The sequence below is a fragment of the Neovison vison genome, chromosome 12 (assembly GCF_020171115.1).
Source record: "Neovison vison isolate M4711 chromosome 12, ASM_NN_V1, whole genome shotgun sequence".
Classification (NCBI taxonomy): Eukaryota; Metazoa; Chordata; class Mammalia; order Carnivora; family Mustelidae; genus Neogale; species Neogale vison.
The window spans coordinates 53,928,406-53,943,492 of NC_058102.1; the positions used below are offsets into that span (position 1 = coordinate 53,928,406).

The following is a 15,087-nucleotide window of genomic DNA, read 5'->3' on the forward strand; positions in this document are numbered from 1 at the left end:
ATCACATGAGCAGTAAAAAGCAGACGGTTTATATAGAAAGCGTTCTGGCTATTATGTGGAGGAACATGAGAGAAAAACAGCTCATCACAGGTGTAGTTGGTCATTTAGTCAGTTGGTGTCAGACTCTTAAAGGACTGTATTTACTTCCGATGCCAGCATCACTTGTAAAATTTACTAACTTCTATAATAAAATTCATTGTTGTTGAGAACTTGTGGAAGGCAGAATAACAGCCCCTCAAATCTGTGCCTGTTCGGGGCACCTGGGTGGCTCAGTGGGTTAAGCCGCTGCCTTCGGCTCAGGTCATGATCTCAGGGTCCTGGGATCGAGCCCCGCATCGGGCTCTCTGCTTGGCGGGGAGCCTGCTTCCCTTCCTCTCTCTCTGCCTGCCTCTCTGCCTACTTGTGATCTCTCTCTGTCAAATAAATAAATAAAATCTTTAAAAAAAAAAAAAATCTGTGCCTGTTCTTATCCCCAGGATCTCTCAGTCTGGTAGTTCATATGGCGAAAGGTATTACAGATAGGAAGAAGATTGCAGACCTTGGGATGAAGAAATTATCCTGCATTACCTGGTGGTCCCAGTTTAGTCACGAGTCCCTCAAAGTGGAGAACCTTTCCTAGATTCAGTCAGAGGGCCACAACTTTGTTGGCTGAAGGTGAAGGAAGAGGGTCGGGAACCAAGGAATGTGGGCTGGAAGATGCACAGGTAGGGACTGGGCACTCCCACAGAGCACCAGAAAGGAACACAAACCACCCCTCCCCCCCACAGCCTTGATATACCTCTGTGAGATCAGACTTCTAACCCACAGAACTCTGAGACCATAAATTAAGTTGTTTAAACTGCTATATTTGTGGAATTTGCTAAAGCGGCAACAGAAAACTAACACAGAACTCTGCTATACATGAGCAGAAAAACTAGGAATCTTTTTTAAAGTTTCCTTTGGGGTAAGAAGGCGATTACATAACTACACTGGGGGATGATTTGATGTAGGTTTTTGTTTTCAGGTGGCAGAAGGATGGATCCGAAACTTCCAAAGATCTTCCTGTATGTGAAGATTATCTTCGTCGAAGTTCTCCAGAATAAATTGCACCTTGTCTTAGAGGCGTGAATGAATATACAATAGGTGGCAGAAAAACAATGTAAAAATAATAATTCTTCAATATTATTTATGTATGATTTCTAAATACATAAATACACATTTATTTCTCATATCTATTTTTTCCCAAACTGATGCATGTTCAATCAAAAAAAAAAAAGTGGAGGCTCTGAGTCATAATCAATTAAACTCCCCTGCCAAAGATGTAGAAATAATTAACCAATCTATGTTGATGTTCACTATTCTACATAACTTAGGTAAAAGCAGAGACCATCAACATGAGGAAAAGTTAAATTGAATACGTGATTATGAAAATGAGAACTCAGATTTTTTTTGTCTCATTTTTCACTTTCACCAAATTTTGCAAAGACTGAGTATTCATTTTCATTGCCCTAATTCTTTCACCTTCAAGCTGCCTAAGAAAGCATTTAACCTCTTACAGTCTTATCCAAAGCATACATGGGTAAAACAGTAATGAGGAATCTCACCTAGTTGCTAATAATTTCTGTAAGAAAAAGGACTGGTCGCACTTCCTGTTACCGTGATTCTAAAAGTCTTTTTATATATTCTTAGCTTATAATTTTATTAATTTAGAAATCACTGCTTATACTTGCCTCCCTTAAAAATTTCCAGCATCTCTGTAGCTCACTTTAGCAGGTTATGTTATCAAATATCATACCTTGTTGTAGTCATCTACCAAATTCTAGGACATTTCTCCTAAGCCACCATTAATCTCCTCATTAACACACCCGAGGCTCTTTCTCCAAATTCATTTTACTCATCCTATAAACATCTAATATAAAAATGAAGATTAAATCCAGAAGGATCAAAGACCTAAAAATAAACGCAGAAAGGAAAAAAACGACCACAAGGTGGAGCTGGAGGATTAAACACATGATAGAATTTCTTTGGGGTATTTCTTGTTTTGGGGCTTTTTTTTCCTAGGATTTATTTTGAAGTGTATATTCATCCAATCAGGAAAATATGCTCAGTCTTTGCAAAATCTTCGTTTTCTCCATTCTTTTTTGTGAATTAATTTTCATTCTGCCCAGTCGCTAGATATTTTGAAAGTACTTTGAAAGTATTCTCTGGAATAGGCATGTAATATGGAATGATCACTGAAGAAGGGAGTAACTTCTTATTGTGTAAACTCAGTATTTCTTTTAATGTATCTAGGACCAACAATAGCTCCATATTTAATACTGCTTCCCTTATTTTTCACAATGAGCAGTATTTTCTGGGGGATTTGATATGAGAGCAGCATGGAAATTTGAAGCTTATTTGAGTTTGGGGTTTAGGAAATACGCGAAGTTTCCATTTATTGAAACGGAGAGGCATAGAGGGAAACCACGGGGACAGAGTTGTTTATTAATTTTTGATGTGTTACATTTAAAAACCCTATAACATATGCAAACAAGTATGCCAAATCTTCAGTCAGATATTTGGGTCTGGTAATCAAACCCTGGCATGAATATATATATATATCTGGAGATCCCTTATACATGGCTGTTGCTCCAAGCCATGGATCTGAAAGAGCTCATCCAGGGATGAGTACAAACAGGACAGAGGACCAGGAACTCCCCCTCTGGGTCACAACAGCATTTTGGAGCCTGATAAAGAGAGCCAGCAAATCTGAGGGAGGATTAGATTGTGAAGTAGGAAGAAAAACTAGATAATGGTGTCCTATAGAACAGGGTATTTTGGAGAAGAATTTTAAGTTAAAATAAATAATCAATTATATTAGAAAGAGGAACGGGAGTGGTGCGTGGGTGGCTCAGTGGCTTAAGCCTTGGACTCTTGATTTTGGTGACTCAGGTCATGATCTCAAGGTCATGTGATCAAGCCCCAGGTGTGCATCTGCCCGCACTGCAGTCTGCTGGGATACTCTCTCCTTCTCCCTTCCCCTTTGCCCCTTTCCCTGCTTCTGTGCAACGGCTCTCATAAATAAATAAATAAATAAATAAGGACAGGAATGTGGGCTGGCATATGGTAGGATTTGGGAAGTCATTCTGAATACAAACAAATCAAGATTAGATAGCTAAAATCTAAGACTGCTCCATAAAGAAAAGTACCATGACTTACTCCGTGAATATTCATTGCCAATTTCAGTGTCTGAAATTGTTAAAATATATTTGCTTTAAATTAAAGAGATGGCTTTATTAAAGTGCCTCTTAATCTCTAAAATACTAATCAAAGATTTTTATCCCAAATTCAAACTCATCAGAATATTTGCAATGAGGACTTTTTCTGTTATACTTTATTAAGCCAAGAAAAGAGGGGCAAAAAAATATACTAACATACCGATGACAGACCTTGTAGGGTGCATAAGAGATATCTAACAAAGTAGCACCTGGTTGGTTCAGTTCGTACAGCATATAACTTTTGATCTTGGGGTTGTGAGATTGAGCCCCATGTTGGCAAAAGAGCTTTCTGTAGAAAAAAAAAAAAAAAGTGGTATCTAGCAAAGCCTCTGGATTGTGGAAAAGGAAAAGAAAAGTTTGTAATCTCTCTCTCTTTTTCCTGCAGTTCTCTGCTTAATTTTTGCTGAGTAACTCAGCTTGTATTTATAGCATATGTAGAGGAAGAAAACAGAACGAAGACTAATGTTATCAGGGACTCCTTTGACCCTGAGGGACTCTGTACTCACCCAGCATTTTCCTAACACCTCCAAGCCGAGTTGGGGGGTTACAACTAAAGGCAAATATATTTTTGTGGAACATAGATCTGGACATAAGACAAATATCCAAAACCCAGTGATGCATTGCAATCATTAAAAGGAAACAACAAAAACAAAAACAAAAAACAAAAAACAAAACAAAACAAAAAAACAAAAGAAAGTCCCGAGGCTGAGCTATAGGTAGGAAAGGAATATCATCTGAGGCTTAGGTTTCTTAAATGTACAATTTTAAGTATTTGCGAATCAAGTAAGTCCAACATATTCCTTGCTATTTGCAAGAAGAATAAGTGGGATATTTTATAACTCATCCAATTGTCCAAGACCTAGAAAATGTGGAAACCACAACAAATCAAGCTGTTGTGTTTCTTACCTCCTGAAAGTATCTGCTAATTGAACATGAAAATGTTTACAATAATTATAAAGTCTTCCAAATGTCCATGGATCTTGTAGTTTCATATTTGATTTAATTTAACTATAAATTTTCTGAAGTTACATATTTGGTTACTTGGAGAAATGAATAAAGGTTGATTGAAAAACTATCTTGAACTAAATTCTCCACATTCTTTTCTGTCACTAAGTCACAATTATTTTTTCAGGATTTCTGTATATTTTAGTGGGAAAAAAAAAGCTGATGTAAGATAGTGATGGGAAGAACATGGAACAGAGGAGTAAAGGTAGAAGAAAAGCCTCAGGACTTGGTGTATGAATAAAGGCGGCCAGAAAGGGAGGGCTAGAATAATTCCCAGGCTGTGCTGAGAGATTGGGGGTTTGCATGCACTGCTAGGAAGAGCTAACAGTCCTCTTGAATGAGGAGAAATTATGCAGATGGAAGCAGAGGTAGATTAATGATCAACTACAGATTTGAATTTACCTTGCTTATGACTGGGAAACACCGAATATTTTACCTGAGCTACAAAACCCAGTGAAAAAAATAGGTGTGGGGCTTAAGAAATTTGATTATTTGATTTTCAGTACTTTAATTAGATTTTACATTTATTAAAAGTGGGATTTTTGAACAATGATTGGTTTTTAGTGAAAATATTTACATCATGCTAAGTTTATGTTCCTTGAATCAGGCAATGCCTTTCATGTTTGTTTGTTTGTTTAAAATTATTTGAGTTGTGTAGGGAAAGAAATTTTAAGATGAAATATTATTTTAAGTGAACTGACAAAGAATTCAGAGTGAAGGAGATAACAGAAAGGAAGGACAAATATGTACAAGATGTACCAAAGGAAATATTAGTAATCAAAATACCTGCTGTGAGATCTTATGTAATTTCTATACTGAAAAGTCTAAGACACTACTAACTAAAGAAAACATAAAAATAAGATTATTTTGATGAAGTCCCAAAAGTTTATTTTCGCTTTTGTTTCCTTTGCCTTTGGAGACATATCTTGGAAGAAGTTGCTGTGGCTGATATCGAAGAGGTTACTGCCTATGTTCTCCTCTAGGATTCTGATGGATTCCTGTCTCACGTTGAGGTCTTTTATCCATTTTGAGTTTATCTTTGTGTATGGTGTAAGAGAATGGTCGAGTTTCATTCTTCTACATATAGCTGCCCAGTTTTCCCAGCACCACAAAACCAAAAACAAAACAAACAAACAAACAAACAAAAAACCCAAAAACAAACAAACAAACAAAAAAATAAAATTATTTATAAGAAAAATACCTAGAAGTTACTTAGAAGAAGGGAAGTCTTCTGTCCATAAAGGTTTAACAAAATTTTTTTTAAAAATCTGCTCTAAAACTATATAAATCTACCCAATGACAAAATAGACAGCACCCTCACTAATATCCTTACATTAGTATAGCAGCTAGCCTTCTCTAGCTATTCTTCTAATTCCTTTCAATGTGAGCTGCAGTAACAATTTGAAAACCCATTTTATAGTTAAATGTGTTTAACTGTAGTTATAGTTACATATAGTTACTATGGTAGAGTCACAGTCCAGTGTGAAGGGCACTAGGAACCTGTCCCTTCCACAAATAGCTCTTCTTTGAAGCACCACTGTACTTGGAATTACACAATTTCACAAAAGATTTTTCCCTTCCTGGATGTTCACTGTAAAGTGAAAACATTACTGAAAGACAGTAATCACTAACTCTATATTATTCCACTTTATTTGATTGATTTTTCTTTAATGCCTAAACCCAAGAAATATGAAGTCGGCCTCCTGTGGAGTCCTCAAATTTTTAAACAATATGATTTGTGAATGATGCAAGAATTTGGATGAATTCTAGATCATAATTAGGAATGGTGCCTTCTAACACAAGACCTTGAAACATCTACTCTAGGCCATTTTTTATCAAATTATATTAGACATGCTCCTCACAATGGAACAGACTATGTATCTGCTCGTGTTTTATCCAGGAATTTTTGTCGAAAGCAGTTCATTTAAACAATACTATTTAGACTCCACTAAGGTTAAGTTGAAGCATGAACTTTTGTTCTTTGAAAGGATACAATAAGGAGACATTCCTTCATTCAGAGTTGAAGATAAGAAAACAGGAAACAAATGTGATATCTACTCCTTTACTGCAAGTTATTATTTTTATATTTTTATGCTCAAGGTCCATGTATCTCTGAACAGCTATGAAAGGGCTTCCTGGAAGAAAAAAGGTCCAAAAAACAAGAACAAAACAGGACCAAAAATATGTGCCCCAACTCATAGAACCCCACCTTACCAGAAAGAGGAGGAACACGGACTAGCAGTCACTGGAATCTATAAGAGTGGACACTGCAATTTTGCGAAGTCATTGAACCCTGAGCTCACTTGCAGTCCAAGGGAAGCCATGCTGGACGAAGATGGATACATCACCTTAAATATTAAAAATCGAAAGCCACCTCTCACCTCAGGTAAGAATACCCAGAGCCAGGGATCTGGAAGTTAATTATTGAAATAGGTCAACCCCACTTTCCTTTTTCTACTAGTGATAGCACGTATCATTTTATTTTATTTTCCCTATGACCTTCCTGCTCTACAGAATTTGAGTAATGCCTACTTAGGCTCAGACAGATTTATTTAGAATATAAGCAACAAGAGATGAAAGCAGAGAACTTTATGTTAAGCCTATACAGTTTAATGTTGGGTGGAATAGAAACCAAGAGAATAGGAGGAAAGGATGTGTTATAACCTCATTTTCTCTGTTGTTGGCACATAGGTGTGATTCTTCATTTGTTGCTTATAAAAGCAATTGTTTATGGGGTTGGGCACAAAACAAGACACAAAACACAAACTTCTGTTTTAACTCAGAGAAAAGTCCATTGGAAAAGGACCGATGTGTGGAATGGGAATGGGCTGTACTTTCTATTGATGATCCCCAAAGGAACACCAGCAAGACCTGGCAACAAAGCTATTTACATCACTCAGAAAGCCTTGAGAGGGCAGGGGACAGGGGTGACACTGCCCCATAGCTACCCCATACTGCCTGTCCCCTAACATTTGTATTCTATGTCTACAGTTGACCCTGCTTCCTCACCTCTGTGGCGTGTGACGGCTTTGATTCTGCTGGTCTTGTGCATGGGGTTAGTTGTTGGGCTGGTGGCTCTGGGGATGATGTGTAAGTATTGACTCATTGCAAAAGATTTGTTCTGAGGAAAGCACAACCTGAGTCCTGGTGTATGCCACTAAGCTCGCTTGTCACTGTGTGTCTCTTTGTTGCTGCTTCAGTCATCTTATACTTGGCTACCAAGACATTCTCAATAATGGAGAGCTCTTACTTTTCCTCCTGATTCAAATCACTATAATTGAAATTATTTCAAGAACTTTAAACTGGTCTTTAAGATCCCCCTTAGTCTAGATTCACACTATCTTCTCATTTTTTTTTTTTTCTCTTTACCCTGCATATCTTCAGTTCCAGCCGACATGGACTTTTCTCAGTTTCACAGATAGATCCTCTTTCACTGTCTGAAATTTCTCTCTATTGTATTCCCTCTTCCTAAGATGCCCTCCTTCTCACTTTGCTTAATGAATGCATTTACTTTCACTCAGAAGCAATTTATATCCCATCTCATTTATAAATATTTTCTTTTTATAAATCTAAAAGCCCGCAGTATCACATTACCATCCATGTAGCTGTTGCTTGTTTGTGTGCTTGTTTATTTGTTCACAAGATATTTTAGAATCTTTTGTTCACCATTGTTTATTCACTTGATTATGATATCATTTTGGGCACAAGAAATCAGTGTTTTTTTAAATAAATGGATATTTTGATATCACATGAAAAACAAAATAACAGATGTCATGTCATTCTTCTCTGAAATCTGCTTAGAAATCTATATACAAAGGAATATCAAAACATTCGTTTGGGGCATGCAATTTGATCATGGCATTTTTCTTATTTGTGATTTTCTTCTTCATAGAGTTCATGTCTTCTTTTGGATAAGCATCAGGTGTCAGTTTTGCATAGTTCTTAATTTGTTCTTTACACCCTCCTTTACCCAGACCCCTTTGCAGTACTCATTTACTCATGTCTATCTAGTGAACACTTTCCAGATTGACAGTTCTACTGAAATTAAAGTTCATTGAAAGGTCTCTGTATCACCTTTGTGATCCTGATTATAAATTATTATCTAATTTTTACACCTAGCTGTCAGAGAGCTAAACCACCAACAAGTGGAGAATAAAAATGTCTCAGGAACTCTGCACCAAGTAGCAAAGAAGTTCTGTCAATATTTAATAAAACAGTTGGAACAAAAGAACAGTGTCAGTAAGTATGGTTTTATAACCTCTTCATCTCCACCCCCACCCCGCCCCAGAGTAGTTCTGTGATGCTATCTGTAGGGAACCTGAAGATCTGTGGAAGACACTGATTATGGGGAAAGTGAAAGTAAAAAGTATGGATTCCTATGCTTGATTTCACCTTAAGGCCATAAATGCAGCCCATGTGACAGAAACTGGAGATATTATGGAGATAGCTGCTATGGATTCTTCAGGCACAACTTGACATGGGAAGAGAGTAAGCAGTTCTGTATTAACATGAATGCTACTTTGCTGAAGATTGCCAGTCAGAACGTTCTGGTAAGGAGATTCCTATGTCACGTATACTCGAGTCATAAGAAGAATCTTAAGTGAAACATTCGACTTTAAAAAAATATATATGTATATTTTTTCTCTTGTCTTCCAGCCTGTGCTACTCTGAGAGCCTTATCAAGCCCAGTAGAAATGACCATATTTAAGAATAGAAAGGGGTAACATGAACTAATGAGACTGAGATTTCAGGTATTATCTCTGTGACAAGTCATTTCACTTTTCTCAGTTTCCTTGATTGCATTTGCTAATCCATGAAAGGATCTCAAAGTACAAAGAAACTCTAGCATTGTAAAATATAAATAGCACTGTCATCCCAATATTACATGAGTCCTTAGTTCCTGCTAAATTGTTGAACAATTGAACTTGAACAAACCATGATGCAGACTTCACCTTTTCATAGGCTCTTCCATAGTTTTGGGAATAATCTCATTTGTAAAACACACAGGACTTCAGCTGAAATTTTTCTACTAAACATGTCTCCTCTTCCACATTTTCCTCTTAAACAGCTTCTAACAAAGGCTCTACTTTGAAACAAAATATGTTCACATCCACTTATGCACTCTCCCTTTATTATTTAATGTAGCCTTTCTCTTTTTTTATGAATCCTGGGAATAAACCAGAAACCAAGCCTTGGAGTCTCCCTTCTGCCAAATAATAGATTTATTAAAACATTTTTTAAAAAGCAGGAATTATTTATGGTCCTTAACCTACAATCTCCAATATGGTATTTATTCAGATTCTGTATATTAAAAACAAAAGCAAGTAGAAGATCTGGTTTGGGCTGTGTGCAGACATTAAATTGAACTCAAAGAGTGAAGCCAGTCATATTCTACAGAACTGCTGTAATTGATTAACAAAATTGATTATACTTTTCCTGAGATAAAGTCCACAGTAATGGACCAGACATGAGGAGAACATTCCCTTGATACTCATGATCATTTGTTGCCTTGTTATTCTAACTGCTGTAACACTCACTAACTGCTTTTGTGGACTCAGACTCATAGAGAAGATATTCAGGTAAGTAAATTAACTTTCTTTCCAATCGGGCAAAATAACGGAGTGTCCTAAAATCTCAATTTCAATAACAGGAGGCTAAATGGAAGTATACAAATATGTCTTGAATCTTGGTACTCTAAACTGATGCCAGGTTGGAGGTTTATACGTAAGAGAGGAAGTAATGTCATTTTTGAGAAACAAAGAATAGTTGAATTTCAGGGAGAATATACTTCGTATAGTGAAGTATGTCATGTGGATGTATTTTAAAGAATAGAACAGGAGTTAACAGAAAGGGGACGGGTAGCTCACGCTTTAAAAAATGAGCAATAGGGGTGCATGAGTGGCTCAGCCAGTTAAGCATCTGACTCTTGGTTTTGGCTCAGGTTGTGATCTCAGGGTCCTGGGATTGAGCCCCATTTTGGCTCCATGCTCAGCAGTGAATCTCCTTGAGATTCTTTCCCTCTGCCCACCCCCTGATCATGCTCTCTCTCTCTCAATCTAAAATAGATAAATCTTTAAAAACATAAATAAATAAGGGGCGTCTAGGTTTTTTGGTTGGTTAAGTATCTTCCTTTAGCTCAAATCATGACCCCAGGGTCCTGGAATAGAGTCCCATATAGGGCTCCTTGTTCAGAAGGAAGTCTCCCTCTGTCCCCTCCCCCCTGCTCATGCTCTCTCACTATCTCTTTCTCTTAAATAAATAAAATCTTTTAAAAATTATAATAAATAAATAAGCAGTCAAAAGTCACTTTTACACATTATCTCTTACTCTGTGTTTCACTTCTGTTAAGAAGCTTGAGTCATTTTTTTATTTGCCAAGAATGCACTCTCACCTATCTGTTTTTCTGGGAGATATGAGAGTATATGACTATTTGACTCTTTTTAATTTTGTTACCCATGAATTGATTGATTGACTGATTGATTTCTCCATTAATTTGCCAAATATGCACTGGAAATCTTTTTTTTTTTTTTAAAGATTTTATTTATTTATTTGACAGAGAGAGATCACAAGTAGGCAGAGAGGCAGGCAGAGAGAGAGAGAGGAGGAAGCAGGCTCCCCACTGAGCAGAGAGCCCGATGCGGGGCTCGATCCCAGGATCCTGAGATCATGCCCCTGCACTGGAAATCTTAAAAAAAAAAAAAATCAGTGCTCCAGGGACACCTGGGTGGCTCAGTGAGTTAAAGCCTCTACCTTCAGCTCAGGTAATGGTCTCAGGGTCCTGGGGTGGGGCCTCTCATTGGGCTCTCTGCTCAGCAGGGAGCCTGCTTCCCCTTCTTTCTCTCTGCCTGCCTCTCTGACTACTTGTGATCTCTGTAAAATAAATAAATAAAATCTTAAAAAACAAAAACAGACAGAAATTCCTAACCTCAGGAGCTTATGTTCTACTTGGAGAAAGAGGCAATAAACAAAGCAAATGGGTGTAGTGTATCATATAGTAAATAGTGATAATTCCTAAATTAAAAAATGTAAATTAGGAAAAGCAAATGCTGTTTGTAATCCCTTTGAGAATGACATCACATAATTCCTTTTACTCAATCAACCAAAACAAATTAATATTTACAATGTAAATATTGTAGGCTACTACAGAACTAAGTTGGACAATGAATCCAAAGCAAGTAGAAGTTAAATGTAGGGAGTAATAATGTTTCACCAACAATATATTTCTTTCTTTATTTTCCTTCTCTAGTCATTCACCATTATCTTATTTAAGACCCATATCTGGTACTCTATTTGAAACTCTAGTCTTCAGTCAATGGAAGATAAACATATAGAAAGGTTACAATATCTGTCTCCTGTAAACATTTTTTTCTGTATTCTACAAGCAATTTTTTATTCTAAAACAAGTGAACTTGGCACAATTCTAAATATTAAATATAATTAATTAACATTCACATAGACATACACCTAGCTTGTTGTTGTTGTTCAGGGTCTTACCATGAATGTCTTTACATCGTTACAAGAATTGTGCAAGCAGGTTGACCATTATATTTGTCTGTGTTTGCAATAGGAGTACATGAAGTCCAGGACTGGATTAATTCGTTGGGTTGGATTGTCCCGCAAGAGCTCTAATGAGGTCTGGATGTGGGAAGATGGCTCTGTGCCCTCCAAAAATGTGTAAGTCAATGGACATTCAGAATACAAGGCACAACGAGCAGATTTTATTCTTGAGATCCTCTACGTTCTTGAAGGCGAGCTACTTAAAAGTTGGAGGTGGCTCCATGACCTACTGTGTACTATAAAAGCAGCAGCACTCACTGACATCCTACTCCTAATAAGTGAGCTCTGGTAATAAGACAATTCTACTGTACTTACCTTCCCATTCCTTTGCTCTTTATCCAAGTCACAATCCACCTCTATTCTGGTATTTTTCCCCATTCATTTCTACCCTCAAATTTACCATTGGAATGTGTGTGTGTGTGTGTGTGTGACTTGATCTGACTCCCTTCACATATTTTTAGAACAAAATAATCATTCTTATTATTTTATGGTTGAAAGTGATTGAGTTGAGGATTCTTTTCACTTTTCAGTATCATTTTACCTACTTTTCCTCCCCAGGGGTCTCCAAGATTCAGGCACACCATCATTCACAAGGTGGTTCTAGCATTCATATCACAATGCTCCATCCTTCTACAGATAATCCAGGCAAAGGAGGCATTATAGTAAGAGTTATTTAATGTGGCTTTCCAATCTCCAATCTCAAGACCTTTGGTCATCTTGTATATCAAAACTGTAAGGTCTCTCCAGTTAAAATTAAAACAGATAAACACAACTTGTATGATCTGATTATTACTTAAATTTTCAATTCATTTTTTCAACAGATACTAAATGTTTACTGTGTGTAGGAGCAAAGGATGCTGCAAGTATAAGCAAACTTCTTCATAGATCTTGAGCTTACTTCTTATCATTTGCTGCTTCCTTCACAATATTGCAGGCAAACTGGGAAACCTCTGTGCTTTCAACAGATAAAACTTGTTCTGTTGTCTTAGGGCTTTTGTACTTACTGTTTTCTTCTAGAATGCTCCAAGTCCAGAACTCCATGACGGGGTCCCCCTTGTGACTCACATGTCTGTTTAAACATCACTACCCAGATGAGGTCAACCTTAATTACCCAAATTAAATTAGGTTCCTTCCACCCATATCCACTCAAGTCCATTATCACACCATTTCATTTCTTCCTAACTTTTACCACTCTCTGAAATTTTCAATTTGTTGGCTTCTTACCAATATCCTCTTACTATAATGTAAGTTCCCCAGTAGAAGGGACCGTGCCTCTGTTTACTCTACCAATACTGGCACAGACAACAACTTTGGCACGTAGTTGGTATCCCATAGATATTTGGCAAATAAATTAGATCTATACATTCTTTGTTCCCTTGTCATAAGCAGCACAGCTGGGCATATAGACAAGTTAATAGGCGATTACAATAGAGGGTGCTGCCTTATTTCTGTTACCCTACAACATAAATCTTCATTTCAAAAATATTTAATCAACTTAACCATTCCTTGAGCTTATTCCAAGTTTGTGAAGCCTATTTGCTCTACAGGGCTCTTCCATCTCCCCTCTGTTTACCTAAATCCTACCCTTCTTTCAAGACATAACTAAAGTGTGATCTTCTATGAAAAGAAGAAAAGATAAAAGCCTTTCCTGTCATTTCAGACCCCATCCATCTCTTTCTCCCTCCTACTGTTCCTACTGCTCACTTTTTGCTTAATCTAAGCTGTACTGAATTGCTATTGACTCAAGCAGATGTACATACTTTCTATTCACAAGCATACTGAAAATTTCTCAATGATCTGAGCATTGTTTTTTACTTTTATCCCCATACTTTGTATTTCCACTTTGTGGACAAAATACTTTCATGCAGAGTTGAATTGTTGACTACTTATATAGCTTTTAGAGGAACTCATTCTACCTTTTCCATTCACAGGTTTGAGCTTTCTGGAAATGAAAGAGAAAATATGAATTGTGCTTATTTTCATGATGGGAAAATTTACCCTACCTTCTGTAAGAACAAGCATTATCTGATGTGTGAGAGGAACGCAAGCATGGTGAATGTGGACACATTACTCTAATGCAAAGAGATAGACAAGATGTCACAGACAAGTTCTTGATTATACAATGAAAGATCTGGGTGAAGGACTCACTAGCCATAAAATTGCTTATTTTTCCTTTTATTCCCCTTAGAGTCATCTTTATATTAGCTTTTCTACCAATACCACCTCATCCTTTCTTTATATATCCCCTTTTACTAAGGGATGATTTCGTCCCTTCTTTATATATCCAGAATTCTGTCTGTGAGTTGATCATTTGTTCTCAATTCTTCTGTTTCCATGGACTTTCTTCTTGATTTCCATTCCTAATTATCTCAACATGGTATGATTCACCACATCTTGAGACATAAACATATACACTTTAAATTGAAATAGGAAAGGCTAGGACTTAACTGATTTAAGTTGTGCAAAATATCTAAGTCTGAAAGATAGCACAAAGCAGTGGAAAGAATACTAAACTTGGAATCAGTGGAACAATCTAGATGGTGTGATTACTTAAAGTACAACCATAGGCCAACTAGTCATGTAGCCTCTTTACTATGCATTTACTCATATTTCAAATAGAATAACACCCATGACTTCACAGTTGTACAACCTAATAAAACACTAGCTATGTCAGAAATTCCATAAAGGCCAACACTGTGACTTTCCCATTTGTCGTTGTATGTGAAGCACCAAGCACGATTCCTGGCTCACTGGAAACAGAAAAATAGTTGTTTCTCATTATGTGAGAAGCATACAATCTGTAAAACACTACACAATTACAATTTGGATTCCAGGTCCACCTTTGGTCAGATTCAACAGCAAAGAAATTAAAGTTTCATTCTGTGCAAGGAAAATGGTAGTGTTTGACTTCTTAACAAGGCCTTTAGGCAAGTAGACAAAACAGCAAGTACAAATGCTTTATCTTTTCCTGACAGTTCTATGCTTGGTTTTTGCTGAGTAACTCATAAAGTATTTATAGATATGTGGGGAGGCACACTTTCACAGGATAACAGGCAAACATTGCCATTCTTTCCCATAGCTTCCCTGAGGCTCTTTCTTCTTACATCAGTAGTAATAAAATTCATGAATATGAGTCTCAAACATCTCAACTGAGATGTTTGTTAAAATGTGGATGTTCAGGCACCTGGGTGGCTCAGTGGGTTAAAAGCCTCTGCCTTCGGCTCAGGTCACGATCCCAGAGTCCTGGGATCAAGCCCGGCTTTGGGCTCTCTGCTCGGGAGGGAGCCTG

General features: G+C 37.1%; 1 protein-coding gene across 1 annotated transcript; it reads left to right on the forward strand.

Moving 5' to 3' along the window:
• The first annotated feature begins 6,563 nt into the window (after positions 1 to 6,563).
• On the forward strand, positions 6,564 to 13,874 carry CLEC1B (C-type lectin domain family 1 member B). The gene is made up of 6 exons (XM_044227882.1): positions 6,564 to 6,627; positions 7,233 to 7,331; positions 8,361 to 8,480; positions 8,640 to 8,791; positions 11,809 to 11,915; positions 13,730 to 13,874. The coding sequence occupies exons 1-6, from the start codon at positions 6,564 to 6,566 to the stop codon at positions 13,872 to 13,874; spliced, it is 687 nt and encodes a 228-aa protein (XP_044083817.1).
• Positions 13,875 to 15,087: the final 1,213 nt, after the last annotated feature.

Coding starts and splice junctions, on each gene's coding strand:
- CLEC1B (XM_044227882.1), top strand. CDS start 6,564: ATGCTGGACGAAGATGGATACATCACCTTAAATATTAAAAATCGAAAG. Junction 8,792..11,808: donor TTGCCAGTCAGAACGTTCTG/GTAAGGAGATTC, acceptor TGTTTGCAATAG/GAGTACATGAAGTCCAGGAC. Junction 11,916..13,729: donor TCTGTGCCCTCCAAAAATGT/GTAAGTCAATGG, acceptor TTCCATTCACAG/GTTTGAGCTTTCTGGAAATG.